This window comes from Sinohyriopsis cumingii, chromosome 4, assembly GCF_028554795.1.
Source record: "Sinohyriopsis cumingii isolate HCF-2022 chromosome 4, ASM2855479v2, whole genome shotgun sequence".
In the NCBI taxonomy this organism is placed as follows: Eukaryota; Metazoa; Mollusca; class Bivalvia; order Unionida; family Unionidae; genus Sinohyriopsis; species Sinohyriopsis cumingii.
Window position 1 is genome coordinate 120,546,430 of NC_142964.1, and position 17,884 is coordinate 120,564,313.

Here is a 17,884-nt window from a genome sequence, read left to right on the forward strand (position 1 = left end):
ATGCATAGCCTATCTTGTGCTGAAAATTTGTGTTAAACCAACAAAACCAAAAGCCAAAATATGCCTGGCACATAATCCTGTATATTATAAGTTACTTAATAGAACTCGCATGGGAATTAATTATTGAGACTGTGTTGATGGCTCCTCTATCAAAACTTGACTCAAATCTTACTAAAAAATATTCATACCAATCCAAAGGCCGCATTTGGCTATTTGAAGTAATATATTTCCAAGTCTGGAGTAACATTTTTTGTATGGCAAAAGAACATTTTTTTAATTATTATATACTCAGATTTTGTCTCATGAACTAAACAGGGTTGGTCAGGTCATCTTTCCTTACTGATATCTCACCGTTGTCAATGTGGGTTTGATTTATGGCTCACCAGTGTGGGTGTGTGAGAAAGATTGTCAGTAGTTTATTGTGGTTCAGTGGTTCTTCACAGGGCTTTGCCAGTAGCTTCATGCAACAAATGTACTGAATTCCATGAAAAAATGGTAATTAAACTCATGAAACAAATGAAATCAGACACCAAGCATAGGTGTCTACTGAACAGTACTTTCCAGTATTAAAATTATATGATAAGGTTACATTTTATGTAATAATACATGTGATGTCAACCAACTCTACCAAATGTACATATTAGTTATTATGCATACGATGTTAAGTATGGAAAAAAACTACATTCATAATTGTTTTCTTTATATATTACAACCAATAATTATTATACAATAATCATTAATTATATATCATAAGAAATAATTTCAACAATAACCAGTAATTATGCAATAACCTATCATCATCATGCAATAGCTGATAATTAATATACAAAAACCAATAAATTTTATTAACTGTAAAACTTTGCAATCATGACTTGACATAAATCTTTGTTAATTGGTTTGGCAAGAGCAGGTTAATGTGCAAGACAATTAGACTTGTTTTATCATTTCCAGTAAGATATAGGGTTCATGAAAGGCTATTTTCATTGTTATTTTTACATTTTGATGACCAAACAAATGTGGCATTATGCCACCATGACATTCATTAAGTTGACCAAAGGTAGACAATGCAGTTATGTGAAATCTCAGATTATGTTTTCTTTCTACAGTCATGTCAGTGGAATAAAATTGTAATCTGTCGCCATTCTTGTTCTTTTGAAGGATGGGAGGAAACTAAGATATGAAGATTTCTTTGACCCACCAGACACTGAGACCCCAGTGGAAAAAAGTAGGAAGAAAGTCAGATTTAATGACAGGCCTGCAAAATCTGGAGATGAAGAAGGGTAAAGTGTGGCCGTAATGTCTTTTTTATCTTATATTGTTCCATATCTTATGTGTTATATGGACATTTATATTACACAACATGTATTGACCATTTTCCACTCATTTCATTGTAGTAACCACAAAAGTACACCCTGAGCTGCAATATTTTGTTGGGTAATAGACTTAATTGATTTAAGACCATGATGTTAACATCTATAATGAATCCTTTAGAAATATAGTGGTAATCCAAAAACTGGCATGGTAGAATCCACTTTTGAAATAAAGTTGAGCACAAATTATACATGATGGAAGATGTACAGCCAGAGATAGGCGATTGCAAAGGTGTAGTTCACTGAACTACACACACCAGAACAAGAGAAATACAGTAGTGTATATACTTTATGTAGCTGTAGCTGCAAAAGGTCAGCAGCGGCTTTTAACCAACAGTGAAGAACACCATTTCATAATTGTGTTACGGAAGTGCAGATCAAGGCAATCACATTTGTATTTCATCTATCATCATCATGTTTTATTTATGGTTTCAGAAATACATTAAGATTTTGCATTTATTGCTTTTAAAATTTGTTGCAGATTCAAAACGAAATCAAAATGTATTATCAAAGTCATGGTTTTCATTTCAATTCTTAATGGGAGATAACTATAGCTTATATATCCTGTCTTAATCAAAGCATGCTTTAAAGAAATAGAAAATTCACAAAATGAAAATAACCTCAATGAATTTATGATTAATTAAAATGTAACTGCAGTAAGTGTAACAACATTATTGCAGAGTATTTGTCATAGTTTCTGTCAGTGTATTTGCCAGAGTATCTTCAGTATCTGTCAGTGTGTTCATCAGAGTATTTGTGTATTTGAGTATCTTTCAGTCTGTTTCTCAGAACATCTGTCAGTGTATTTGTTAGAGTATTTGTCAATGTATTTGTTAGAGTATCTGTCAGTGTGTTTGCTAGAGTATCTGTCAGTTAATTTGTCAGAGTATCAGTCACTATATTTGTTACTATTTGTCCGAATAACTGTCCGTATATTTCTCAGAGCATCTGTCGGTGTATTTGTTGAATTATGATATCAGTCCCACATGGGCTTCTTGATTACTGGATGTAGCAGAAATGACTCTCAATCCAGGATTCCAGTTCTCTATATACCTGATAGTTAAGTTGACCAAAAGTAATTGAAGTTTAAACAGAAACAATGTGGTACATTGATTACAGTGGACCCATCTTAAGATAAAACTCTCAGATTGTCATTCTAATATATTTTGCAAGGACTCGTTGTCAAACTTTTCCTTGGGTTTTGTAAAAGACTTAATTTTGTCAATATATTTCATAGTGGTGAACCTTCAGAAGATGTGACATCTAATCTGAAGAAGGGGCAAAGAGACCTTTTAGGAGACAGTGAGAGTGAGGGAGAAGATGTAGATGACGTACTTGGTGGAGGCAAGAAGAGAGAAACTAAGTCATCCTTTGAAAAGAGGCAAGAAAAGGTATATTGTTTAATCGTAAAACAAAATCCCTGAATGTTTGTATCATCATGATCATCACCACCCAGGGATCATCCTGGGCTTCACCAGTGTCAGAAATTGTGATTATTTTTGCCCTTATTGGTGACAAAATATACCATATCAGAATTATATAATATCAACAGTGCAACATTATTATGGGTAAATGTAAGTTAGATGTTGCAAGTTCATCAACTCATCCTAAGTTAATAAAATTAACAGCATTTGGATCAAGTGCAGATTCATCCGACAACGCAGTCACTGAACCTGATGTTATACCTGGCAGTCCAACATCATCTACATATAGTGGTGGTAGTAATGCTTCAAGTTCAACACATCATGATGAACTGGTCAAATGTTCCCAAAAATTTCTCGACAGCTGGAAAAATGGGCATCCGTGGCTGAGATATGATACACAGTTAAAGCAGATGTTCTGTGATATATGTATCAAGGCACAAATGGTCAATTCAACAACTTTTTAAAAGCCATTGCATTGTTTGCAGGCTGGATTTGACATCAGAAACATTGCTAAAAACCTGGTGTTCTTTTACACTTGATTTGCATATAAAATAGCAGATGAATGCATGCACTTACTTAAATAATTCGAATTAGCATATATGCCAACCATTATGCTTTTGACATAATCATTAGTTTTTTTTACTAAGTTATGCCTTACACAGGCCCATATATTGATTACACTTTTTCGGTATTTCCCCCTCCAAAAAAATCAATAAGTTGTTTTCTCATTTTTATTAGCATCCCATTAATCCCAGCTTCTATGTTACTAGGACATAAGAGTGTGCTTGTCTGTAGACTTACCTGCACTTTCCTAACAGTATTAATATGTTTTATTTATAGCAGCTGTCCTGTTTTCAAGAAACATGCTGGTTTCTTCTTTCAAACCTTTGACCTTGGATTAATTGTGATTCATGTTAGTTAGAGAGCCAATCTATAGTGCGCTATAGGTCATGTCTAATGGTATTTGTACAAGAGTACACACCTTTAATAATTGCAATGACAGTCCAATGAAAGAAAATCATAAAGTCATCAAGCAATATAGGAGATCTTTGGAAAGATCTAGCAATTTATGACCTACCTTATACAGGCTATCAGAAAACTGATGTCCTCTAAATAATTGTATCATAAAAAAAAATATATTTCTTCAGCATACCCTTTTCTTTGTCCATTCCATACATTTTTAAGTGAGTTTGGATTACTCTGACCCATAGCTATGAACACCATTCCATACATTTTTAAGTGAGATTGGATCACTCTGACCCATAGCCATGAACACCATTCCATACATTTTTAAGTGAGATTGAATCACTCTGACCCATAGCCATGAACACCATTCCATACATTTTTAAGTGAGTTTGGATCACTCTGACCCATAGCTATGGACACCATTCCATATATTTTTAAGTGAGATTGGATCACTCTGACCCATAGCTATGAACACCATTCCATATAATTTTAAGTAAGTTGGATCACTCTGACCTATAGCCATGAACACCATTCCATACATTTTTAAGTGACTTTGAATCACTCTGACCCATAGCTATGAACACCATTACATACATTTTTAAGTGAATTCAGATTACTCGGACCCATAGCTATGAACAAGATTCTCAACATTTTTAGGTGAGTTTGGATCACTTCGACCCATAGCTATGAACACCATTCCATACATTTTTAAGTGAATTCAGATTACTCGGACCCATAGCCATGAACACCATTCCATACATTTTTAAGTGAGATTGGATCACTCGGACCCATAGCCATGAACACCATTCCATACATTTTTAAGTGAGTTTGGATCACTCTGACCCATAGCTATGAACACCATTCCATACATTTTTAAGTGAATTCAGATTACTCGGACCCATAGCTATGAACAACATTCTCTACATTTTTAGGTGAGTTTGGATCACTTCGACCCATAGCTATGAACACCATTCCATATATTTTTAAGTGAGTTTGGATCACTTTGACTTCCATACATTTTTAAGTGAGTTTGGATCACTCTGACCCATAGCTATGAACACCATTCCATATATGTTTAAGTGGGTTTGGATCACTCTGACCTATAGCCATGAACACCATTCCATACATTTTTAAGTGAGTTTGGATCACTTTGACCCATAGCTATGAACACCATTCCATACATTTTTAAGTGAGTTTGGATCACATTAACCCATAGCTAAGAACATCATTCCATATATTTTTAAGTGAGTTTGGATAACTCTGACCCATAGCTATGAACACCATTCCATACCTTTTTAAGTGAGTTTGGATCACTCTGACCCATAGCTATGAACACCATTCCATATATGTTTAAGTGAGTTTGGATCACTCTGACCTATAGCTATGAACACCATTCCATACATTTTTAAGTGAGTTTGGATTACTCGGACCTATAGCTATGAACACCATTCTCTACATTTTTAAGTGAGTTCAGATCACTCGGACCCATAGCCATGAACACCATTCCATACATTTTTAAGTGAGTTTGGATCACTTTGACCCATAGCTATGAACACCATTCCATACATTTTTAAAGGAGATTGGATCACTCTGACCCATAGCTATGAACACCATTCTCTACATTTTTAAGTGAATTCAGATTACTCATACCCATAGCTATGAACAACATCCTCTACATTTTTAGGTGAGTTTGGATCACTTCGACCCATAGCTATGAACACCATTCTATATATTTTTAAGTGAGTTTGGATCACTTTGACCCGTAGCTATGAACACCATTCCATATATTTTTAAGTGAGTTTGAATCACATTGACCCATAGGTAAGTAAAGAAATAAATATTTTACAAAAGTTAAATACTCCATAAAATTTCAAGAAAAAATTGTTTATGAAAGTCAGATAACATTCATCATAGAGGGAATCACAGGACAACAGGGATAATACGTGTTAGCATGGTGATTATGTTGAATAATTAATAGTGTAAGTCACAGGACACAATGATAATACATGTTAGTATTGCAATTATGTTGAATAATTCATAGAGTGAATCACAGGACAACCGGGATAATACATGTTAGCATTGTAATTATGTTGAATAATTCATAGAGTGAATCACAGGACAACCGGGATAATACATGTTAGCATTGCAATTATGTTGAATATTTCTTAGTGTGAATCACGGGCAGGACAAAAATGGTATGTGTAGGTAAGTTTACCTCATGTTTATAATGTTATGTGGAAAACATGTCTTAGTTAATTTAGCAGTAAATTCCTTCTCTTGACAGTTGACAAATAGAATCAGCAAGATGGAGGAAGAGTTGTTGTCAGAAAAGCCCTGGCAGATGGCAGGAGAAGTTGGTGCCACACACCGTCCTGAAAATAGCTTGTTGGAGGAGAACTTACAGTTTGAACACAACACAAGACTGCGTAAGTTAATACTGACACAGTAGGAATACATTGTTAGACTGATTACACTGCTGTAGTTTGAACACACCACAAGGCTGTAAGTTAATACTGACACAGTAGGAATACATTGTTAGACTGATTACACTGCTGTAGTTTGAACACACCACAAGACTGTAAGTTAATACTGACACAGTAGGAATACATTGTTAGACTGATTACACTGCTGTAGTTTGAACGCACCACAAGGCTGTAAGTTAATACTGACACAGTAGGAATACATTGCTAGACTGTTTGCAATGCTATGGTATGAACACACCACAAGTCTATTAGTTAATACTGACACAGTAGGAATACATTGTTAGACTGATTACACTGCTGTAGTTTGAACACACCACAAGGCTGTAAGTTAATACTGACACAGTAGGAATACATTGCTAGACTGTTTGCAATGCTATGGTATGAACACACCACAAGTCTATTAGTTAATACTGACACAGTAGGAATACATTGTTAGACTGATTACACTGCTGTAGTTTGAACACACCACAAGGCTGTAAGTTAATACTGACACAGTAGGAATACATTGTTAGACTGATTACACTGCTGTAGTTTGAACACACCACAAGGCTGTAAGTTAATACTGACACAGTAGGAATACATTGTTAGACTGATTACACTGCTGTAGTTTGAACACACCACAAGGCTGTAAGTTAATACTGACACAGTAGGAATACATTGTTAGACTGATTACACTGCTGTAGTTTGAACACACCACAAGGCTGTAAGTTAATACTGACACAGTAGGAATACATTGTTAGACTGATTACACTGCTGTAGTTTGAACACACCACAAGACTGTAAGTTAATACTGACACAGTAGGAATACATTGTTAGACTGATTACACTGATGTAGTTTGAACACACCACAAGGCTGTAAGTTAATACTGACACAGTAGGAATACATTGTTAGACTGATTACACTGCTGTAGTTTGAACACACCACAAGGCTGTAAGTTAATACTGACACAGTAGGAATACATTGCTAGACTGTTTACAATGCTGTAGTTTGAACACACCACAAGTCTGTAAGTTAATACTGACACAGTAGGAATACATTGCTAGACTGTTTGCAATGCTATGGTATGAACACACCACAAGTCTATTAGTTAATACTGACACAGTAGGAATGCATTGCTAGACTGTTTACAATGCTATGGTATGAACACACCACAAGTCTATTAGTTAATACTGACACAGTAGGAATACATTGCTAGACTGTTTATAATGCTATGGTATGAACACCACAAGTTTTAGTTAATACTGACACAGTAGGAATGCATTGCTAGACTGTTTATAATGCTATGGTATGAACACACCACAAGTCTATTAGTTAATACTGACACAGTAGGAATACATTGCTAGACTGATTAAACTGCTGTAGTTTGAACACAACAAAAGACTGCATAAGTTAACACTTCCTCACTAAGAACACATTGCTAGAATGTGTAATTTACAATGCAGTGGTATGAACATGTCTCAAGATTGTTAAGTTACACTGCAACTTTGTGAGCACACCATCCAGCATTACGGCTAGAATTGAAAATTAGCAGCGCTTCAAGCAGGGAAAGTGGTATGGTTAAGCAATACATTCGAGCACATTGCACATTCAGTAAATATATTTCTAAAAATAATACAAAAATAAAAAAATTTAAACCATTTTTTGAATATTGAAAACAAGATTTTTGAATATTTATAAATAATTGTGTTTCTATATCTAAATATAACTTGTACAAATTTTTTAAATGCACTGTGTTGCTTCATGGGTCATTTTGGCCATTGACCCATTTGTAACTTTACTGAATGTGTAACATTAGTAAATATGATGTTCTTAAGTGTCGTGTTCAGGGCCAGAAAAGGTGTTCAGAATATAGATTTTATTCAAATAACTTGGGGTTTTGCCTTTTGTGAACAATTTACAAATCTTGAGATAATCTGTAATTGCAAATTCAGTTTTCAAATTGAGCAAATATCAGAGTAAAATAATGGATTGTTGTTTGCTAGAGTATCATACATACGTTTAACAAAAAGATTTTGTTGATTTCACTAACCTTCAATTTCCTAAATCTTTTGTCTGCAAGCATTTTGCTCATGAATGCATTTGACAACCATCATACATGCACCCACCAATATAAATGAATGGTAAGAAGAGAAGATATCCAAGTGAATGTGCTGGTTGAGTGCATTTTACAAATTCTGAAAGAGTCTGGTAGAAATTAACTTTGAATTTGTAAGATGGAAAGGAGAAAATTAAAGGGGCATCATAAAATGAGGCACAGTGCAAAAGTAGAGGTGTGCTTTGGAAAATGAATAGTACTGCATCGGTCCAAATATAACTAGCTGGGACACTGGCACTTGTAGGCATGTTATGAAATGTATTGTGTTTAATATCTTTTCATTGCTTATGATGTGTACTACTGTGAGTTTATTATTTTTGTCAGAACCAAATGTAATAGATTTGAAGAAAGTAACATTTTTGTTAGTACTTAGAATAGTGGACATTATTCTAATGATAAAAAGTGGTTCCCTGTTGTCTTCACAAATATTCATGCTTCTAATGGTAAAGAATGGTTCCCTGTTGTCATTCCCTATTGTCTTCACAAAAAGTCATGCTTCTGATGGTAAAGAATGGTTCCCTGTTGTCCTCACAAATAGTCATGCTTCTGATGGTAAAGAATGATTTATTGTTTGTTTTTTTTCAAGTTAGACCATTCTTATTCAGTCTTTATATGGGTGGTAATTTGTGTTGCCAAATTGCATTGTGAGTCCTTAAATATTCCAATCTTTTTCATAATCTGTATATTGTCATTGTGCTTGCTGAGATATATCACTGATATTCAGAAACTGATTTCAAAAGAACTTTTTTTCTCTGTTTCAGCACCAGAAATTACAGAAGAGACAACCATGAAGCTAGAAGACATAATCAAACAAAGGATAAAAGACAAGGTATCAAAACAGATTTACATCTCAATAAGTTGACCGTAGGCTGTTGTATCTGATAAAGTAGGCAATTTTCTTACTCTGTGTACAGTTTGCAGAATGTACCATGGATTTCTTGTTGGTTATTGTATCTGATAAATTAGGCAATTTTCTTACTCTGTGTACAGTTTGCAGAATGTCCTGTGGATTTCTTGTTGGCTGTTGCATCTGATAAATTAGGCAATTTTTTACTCGGAGTGCAGTTTGCAGAATGTACCATGGATTTCTTGTTGGCTGTTGCATCTGACAAATTAGGCAATTTTCTTACTCAGTGTACAGTTTGCAGAATGTACCATGGATTTCTTGTTGGCTGTTGCATCTGATAAATTAGGCAATTTTCTTACTCTGTGTACAGTTTGCAGAATGTACCATGGATTTCTTGCTGGTTGTTGCATCTGATAAATTAGGCAATTTTCTTACTCTTAAGGAAATTTAAGGATAGATAAAGATAATAATGATTGAGAATGCAATAACGTGGGAAGTGCATGGACAAGGTTTGAAAGACATGATAATCCTGATGTGCCTAAAGGTATCACTATTAGATAACCAGTTAGGAATTCACTTGTCCGCTAATAGATGATACAGATGAAATGACAGTGTAGCATAGGATGTGAAAAGGAATGACTGGCATCTCTGAAGTGTTCCAAAGTTGTAATATGGTGACACTAAGTAAAGCAGCGGAATAGTGCATTGATCGACACGTGTGAACTGACAAGTGAGGCACACGCTTTGACATCTGCCTCTACACAAAACTAACTCTATCAGAGTACACCGGAATATATCTACAATATACATTAGAGAACCGTTGACCCAAGGTTGGATCGTATGGCCTGGAATTCCAGCCTTAGCAGCACTGGTAGCTGCCCCCATGTGAAAGGTGTGTCCATTATAGCATTGTGAATCATAATCTGAACAGCCTTAATGGTAGCAACCATTAACCTATTCAAACAGTGGATCACAAAGGCAAGCTCTAGTTAATATCCGAATACAATGGAAGTTCCTCATCACCTGGAAGGGACATACAAGAACATCATAGCTCATATCAATAATATGATATCCACACCTTGATAGAAAATGTCATTCTTAAATGCTGTACGACACAGAATGAATAGGCTTTTATCCATATGAAATATTATTTCCAACATACACAGATTGGCTGTTGCAGAAAAAATGGGCTCCATGAATAGGAAATTATCCACACCATAACCACAAGTTCTGAAGGATTAAAATGTTGACAACAGCATGAAATGTATCCTTTTTTTTTCTTCATTAAAGATGGCAAGGTGAGTAAAACATAAAGTTGTCCGTTGAAAATGTCACATCTTGCATACTCAGGCAGTTGCATGAGGAATTCCTCAGCAATGATCGTACCATAAATTTACCACATTGCAGGAACCTAAGAAATACCACCAGACACATGCACTGCAGCAACAAGTTCACAGCTGGTGAACTCCCTCTTGCCACATAGGTGACAACTACACCACTATCCTGTATGTAATAGGAAATCTGGGCTTACTACAAAATGTTTATCCTTTTTATCTTGGGAAGTATAGTATGTTACCTGTCAGTCTCCTGAAAAGGGATACTAAGACCAGTCTGTAGGTAATAGAATCTAATTCCTGCAAGGTACAGCTTAATTGTGGAGTACTGCAGCAAGGTGTGACAGCATGTGAGGAAATAAATTAAAACATCTGAGAGTTCGTATAAAGAGTAAAAGAAGTAACAATGCCTGACATTGCCAAAAAATTCAACAAACATTTGAAGCCAGTTTTGTACACTGACCTAGTATTATCGGACACAGAAAACACAAACTCCTGCAAATATTGTGTCAAAATAGCATGAATGCTGAAGTCAGGGGCACACAATATCCAGAAACATTTGTATTCTATGTCACAGAATGTCAGTGGGAGACTGAAGTTTTGTAAGACAGTCACGTCTTCAGTAAACCCATATGACGTGCTCTTCAGTGAACCCATATAAAGTGCAGTGCCATATGATATGGATGGCTCTAGTGGTCTTTGCAGCCATGAGACTGCCAAATTGTGCACACAATATCCAGAAATGCTGGTTGGATCAGGGATATTGTTCATTTTGTCAACAGAGACGATAGCCAAGACATAGGTAGATATGGTTGACAGTGCATAGTGTTTAGCAAACGATGCAAAATGAAAAGTGCAAAATTGGTACTTGAAATGGGGAAAGTCCTGTGGAATTTTAACGTGGTTATATCCATGTAGTGATCCAAGTTCACCTGTAAGGTTCCATCAAACACGGAAAGAGCACATTATAGTAAAATGAAACAATATTACTCCATCTGTTAATGTCGGTAGTTTCTGGACCTGTTCAGGGATTTCCTCCACATAGGCTGGGTCAGAAATCCTGGTACTTATTTACATCGGGGCATTTTCAATGCATAGTTGCAACCACTGCGGTGAAAACAGTCGTTATTCTAGGTGACCTCGCAATACAGTGGAAAGTAGGCCGCTAAGCCAGTGACGTCATCCCAACCAAGCCTATAATAAGAGACCTGGCAGAATCTGTGAACCTTCTTGAATTTATTGGCTAAGATTCAGATGCACTATCTCCATGAATGTCAATGACTTCATCGCATATCCATTGATTGTTTTAACGAAATGGGCTGAAGTTAGCTCAAATGGGTATGAGATTATGTTGCAACCATTACAGAAGGGATGGAAGTTGTCTTTCCCTAGTGTTGCATTGTTATCCAAAGACAGGGACATCCGGCAGCAGTGATTCTGCATGCCTAAAGAATAGCGTGTCTGATGGATCCATGATTCCCTCACGCCAATATTCCTAGAGTCAATCAAGGAGTGAATACTTTCGGCTAACGTAGCCACTATATTTTGCAACTCCACCACTGCGTAACTGTCAAACCATTAGGTTCTGTTGAATGTACTTCAAGTTGCACATGGATGAATTTGTATGTTCTGAGAATTAGCCAACTATCCATATACATGTTGCTGCTACATCCCCCGAAAAACAAATTATACATTTCCTTTGTCCCTGGCTGAATTGAATGCTTCATCTAGAAAGTTTTTGTGTAAGCTTAGGCGGAGACTAATTCTCTGGTAGTGTCTAGTTATAGTTGGCCATTGATGGCAAGCCTGGGAAAGCAAAAGGGTAGACTCTACTGTAACGGCCTCCTCACCAATTGCTGTCAGCCATGTTGTAAATGTCCCATTGTAGACACATTCAAATCCAGCACAAATCTATAAGAATAGTTTGATGCCGAGAATCTAAATCCATTTTCTTTCCACAAATAATGTTAGAAATTAAATGCATAATCTACACTGAAAGGAACGCATCTCTCCAGGTGTCCCAGTTGCCATATGATCGATACCCTAACACAGTGTTTGATCACATGCTCCAACTCGGTCATCTGATGAGTTCAAGATGACAGTGTATCTAAATATAGTTACTAGCTTATTAATATATATTGGCCGCAATGACATGATGTCTGGGCAGAGAAACCATAGTAGAATAGACAAAACGGGGCCCAGCAAGGGGCCAGTATTCACTCCTTGATTGATTCTAGGAATGCTTTGTATGTAGTACTGATCCTAAATGGTACATGTATACATGGAATGTGTTCTATATGGTACTGACCCTAAATGGTACATGTATACATGGAATGTTTTCCATATGGTACTGACCCTAAATGGTACATGTATACATGGAATGTTTTCCATATGGTACTGACCCTAAATGGTACATGTATACATGGAATGTGTTCTGTATGGTACTGACCCTAAATGGTACATAAAAACATGGAATGTGTTCCATATGGTACATGTATACATGGAATATGTTGTATAAGGTACTAACCCTTAATGGTACATGTATACATGGAATGTGTTCTATATAGTACTGACCCTAAATGGTACATGCATACATGGAATGCTTTGTATACGGTACTGACCCTATACATGGAATGCTTTGTGTATGGTATTGATCCTAAATAGTACATGTATACATGGAATGCTTTGTATATGGTACTCTCCCTAAATAGTAAATTTATACATGGAATGCTTTGTGTACAGTACTGGCCCTAAATGATACATGTATACATGGAATGCTTTGCATATGGTACTGATAACTTCTTTAAGTGATCAATTCCAATAGACCAACTGAACTCAAGCAAGTTTTTTTTTATATATAATTTCTAATAAGGTGAATGTAATGGGAAGTTTACTTTTATTTTAAAATGTGAAATGCAGTCTGCCATCTTATTTTCTTCGAATAAATGTGAAAGTAGGGTACATTCTTGTTGATGGGATTCAGTGCTGTTGGGTACAGTCATGTTGATGGGATTCTATTCTGTAGGGTCCATTCTTGCTGATGAGATTCATTATTATAGTACAGATTTGCAGTTGGGTACAGTCTTGTTGATAGGATTCAATGTTATAGTACAGAAAACACATTTATAATGAACATAGCTGTTGTTGTGTTTTTGCTTGGACATTTCACAACTTAGTAGCATTTGTTATAAGTCAAAATAATATAAACAAATGAAATTCTGATAGTACAGGATGAGTCACTATCTTAAGTCACAAATGAGCAGTTTTACTGAATACAGGTAGAGTCACTTTCTCAAATCATAAAAGAGTAGTTATCTATTATGTAGTCATTATGTCTTCAGTCACAAATGAACATTTAAAGTTTAATATTAAAAATAATTATAAATTAAATACTTATAAAATTTAACAGTGCCTTAGGAACAAGGTATTGGATATAATGTGTGTGTGTGTGATTTGAATTTTCAATGTAGCTTTAACAATTTTTCAGTCATATCACTACGATGTCTGTAGTGTGGCAGTTTCTAGCACTGGGACATCATGCTGCAGACATATAGCATGATGTCACACACAGTCACATTATCCTGATATCAGACCGACCAGTCCAAACACTAACCTCTTAATGCTGCGTGCCTAGTGAGGCAGCTGTTAGTAACATTTTTATGTCTTTAGTATGACTCAGCCAGGGTTCAAACCTGTGCCCTCCCGCATCCATGGTAGACGCTCTAACCCTAGGCTACTGGAGCAGTGGTATTGGATATAAAAGAAGAATAAATGCCACTTTGCCATCGTCTATGATATATGGAGTGACAGTGAGCAGACATCAGAATTACACCTGTAGCACTTGATTGGTCTTATTGCATGCTTGATTGAGTTGATTGACAAGTCTGAGTTCCATATGTATCCATCTTCCATTTCACCCACTGCAGCTGAGATTAAAAAACAATGCTGTTCTCATAGAAACTGAGGGAATAGGTACATGCCTAGATTGTGTTTTTATCATGGAAATGATGTTCAGGCCTAGATGATGTTTTTACCATGCAGATTTTGTACAGGCCTAGAATGTGTTTTTACCATGGAGATTTTGTACAGGCCTAGATTGTGTTTTTACCATGCAGATTTTGTACAGGCCTAGATTGTGTCTTTATCATGGAGATTTTGTACAGGCCTAGATTGTGTCTTTATCATGGAGATTTTGTACAGGCCTAGATTGTGTTTTTAGCATGGCGATTTTGTACAGACCTAGATTGTGTTTTTAGCATGGTGATTTTGTACAGACCTATATGATGTTTTTACCATGTAGATTGAGGGAAAGGTTTGGACGTCTACAAGATGTTTTTACCATGTAGGTTAAGAGAATATGTACAGGTCAGCATTATGTTTTTACTATGGAGATTGAGATAATTTGTACTAGTCTGTATAATGTTTCTACTATGGAGATTGAGATAATTTGTACCAGTCTGTATGATGTTTCTACCATGGAGATTGAGAGAATGAGGGACATCGGCCAGTTGTTTTCTCAGTTGATATTTTCAGATGGCACTGCAGGCAAGTAGGTACCTCATTTTGGAACATTTGTGATTTTATCTCACATCACAGGTTTATGCATTTTGAAGTAAGGGTTTGACATTTTAAAAACAAAACGTATTAATTCATGCCTAAAATGACGTGTCATGCCAAACTGTTCGCAGAAGGGTGGGCACATCTTTCTTAAATATAAAGAAAGTTGGAATGCATGGATACATGCCACAAGGCATGGCAGAGCAGAATTTAAAACTGGTCACCACCAAGCAAATTTAGCTACAATTTACAGAAAATGACTACAAAACTGTAACATATCATGGTAGATTTATTTATTTCTGTTTTAGTGATATTTTTGTTTATTATGGTATTTGCATTCTGACAACAGTTTTCATGATGAAGATAATGCAGTGACCATAAATAATAATAAGGAGAATTAGAAGAAGCAGAATGGTATTAGCAGAAAGAAATTATGACAAAAAAGACGGGATCATTTGCAATAATGATAATAATTATAACTATAATGACAATAATATTACCACCAGTAGTAGTAGTAGTATCACCAATGAAAGTATAATAGAAGCACTGCAACAGCAACAACAATATTATTATTATTAGTGAAAGGATAATAGAAGCACTGGAACAGCAACAACAATAATTATAAATTGTACTTTGTGTAAACTGCAGTATCATCATGATAATGTTCTGGAACAAATATTATAAAACAATACAAGAATGCAATTATTTATTATCTATGTCAGTATCTTTAATTTAAAGTGATTTCTGGTTTGTAATGATGCATATATATATATATATATATATATATATATATATATATATATATATATATATATATATATATATATATATGAAACATATTGCAGATGGGAAGATAAATCGACCGTTCTGTTATTTACAGCACTTTGCAAACAAAAGAGCAATGAAATTCAGTATATAAGAAATTTATATTTAATGATCAAGAAAGAATGAAAATACTAACTCTTTGGCAACCTATATGTCGACATATATAATCATTTGAACAAATTTAAACACTACATTCACACTGGGACTGGTCAGTTTGACCATCCTTTTTAATGACTATATTGGTAACTCACTTTCTCAATGAGGCACTTTCAGAAAGTATTATCAGTTGAACATAGATGAAGTAAACCAGAATGCCAGGGACCTACTAAAGTGCCGCCATCAGTAACGGGGTGAAGTAACTGACCGATGAACCTGTTTGTACAGGTCTATATGATGTTTTTACCATGGAGGTTGAGAGAATTTGTACAGGTCTACATCATGCTTTTACCTTGCAAGTTGAGTGAATTTGTACAGGTCTACATTATGTTTTTTCCTTGGAGGTTGAGTGAATTTGTACAGGTCTACATCATGTTTTTACCTTGGAGGTTGGGTGAATTTGTACAGGTCTACATCATGTTATTACCTTGGAGGTTGAGTGAATTTGTACAGGTCTGCATCGTTTTTACCTTGGAGGTTGAGTGAATTTGTACAGGTCTACATCATGTTTTTTCCTTGGAGGTTGAGTGAATTTGTACAGGTCTACATCATGTTTTTACCTTGGAGGTTCAGTAAATCTGTACAGGTCTACATCATGTTTTTCTCTTGGATCTTGAGTGAATTTGTACAAATATACATCATGTTTTTACCTTGGAGGTTGAGAGAATGTGTACAGGTCTACATCATGTTTTTACCTTTAAGGTTGAGTGAATTTGAACAGGTCTGCCTCATGTTTTTTACCTTTGAGGTTGAGTGAATTTGTACAGCTCTACATCATGTTTTTACCTCAGAGGTTGAGAGAATTTGTACAAGTCTACATCATGCTTTTACCTTGGAGGTTGAGAGAATTTGTACAGGTCTACATCATGTTTTTTCCATGGAGGTTGAGTGAATTTGTACAAATCTACATCATGTTTTTACCTTGGAGGTTGAGTGAATTTGTACAGGTCTACATCGTTTTTACCTTGGAGGTTGAGTGAATTTGTACAGGTCTACATCATGTTTTTTCCTTGGAGGTTGAGTGAATTTGTACAGGTCTACATCATGTTTTTTACCTTGGAGGTTCAGTAAATCTGTACAGGTCTACATCATGTTTTTTTCTTGGATGTTGAGTGAATTTGTACAAATCTACATCATGTTTTTACCTTTAAGGTTGAGTAAATTTGAACAGGTCTACCTCATGTTTTTTACCTTTGAGGTTGAGTGAATTTGTACAGGTCTGCATCATGTTTTTACCTCAGAGGTTGAGAGAATTTGTACAGGTCTACATCATGCTTTTACCTTAGAGGTTGAGAGAATTTGTACAGGTCTACATCATGTTTTTACCTTGGAGGTTGAGTGAATTTGTACAGGTCTACATCATGTTTTTTCCATGGAGGTTGAGTGAATTTGCACAAATCTACATCATGTTTTTACCTTGGAGGTTGAGTGAATTTGTACAGGTCTACATCATGTTTTTACCTTTAAGGTTGAGTGAATTTGTACAGGTCTACATCATGTTTTTTACCTTTGAGGTTGAGTGAATTTGTACAGGTCTACATCATGTTTTTCCCATGAAGGTTGAGCGAATTTGTACAAATCTACATCATGTTTTTACCTTGGAGGTTGAGTAAATTTGTACAGTTCTACATCATGTTTTTACCATGGAGGTTGAGAGAATTTGTACAAGTCTACATCATGGTTTTACCTTGGAGGTTGAGATAATTTGTCAGGTCTATATGTTTTTACCTTGGAGATTGATAGAATTTATACAGGTTTATATATTTTAGCGATGTATAGATTGAGTGAATTTGTACAGGTCTGCATGATGTTTACCTTAGAAGTCG

General features: G+C 35.5%; 1 protein-coding gene across 1 annotated transcript in view; it reads left to right on the forward strand.

Moving 5' to 3' along the window:
* The window catches only part of LOC149802009 (U3 small nucleolar ribonucleoprotein MPP10-like), a 45,899-nt gene that overhangs the window by 17,454 nt on the left and 10,561 nt on the right, over positions 1–17,884 (forward strand). Inside the window, exons 3-6 of the mRNA XM_089956409.1 lie at positions 1,159–1,280; positions 2,608–2,761; positions 6,045–6,186; positions 9,101–9,168. Coding sequence (XP_089812535.1) covers positions 1,159–1,280; positions 2,608–2,761; positions 6,045–6,186; positions 9,101–9,168 — 486 coding nt within the window. The remainder of the gene's footprint in view (positions 1–1,158; positions 1,281–2,607; positions 2,762–6,044; positions 6,187–9,100; positions 9,169–17,884) is intronic.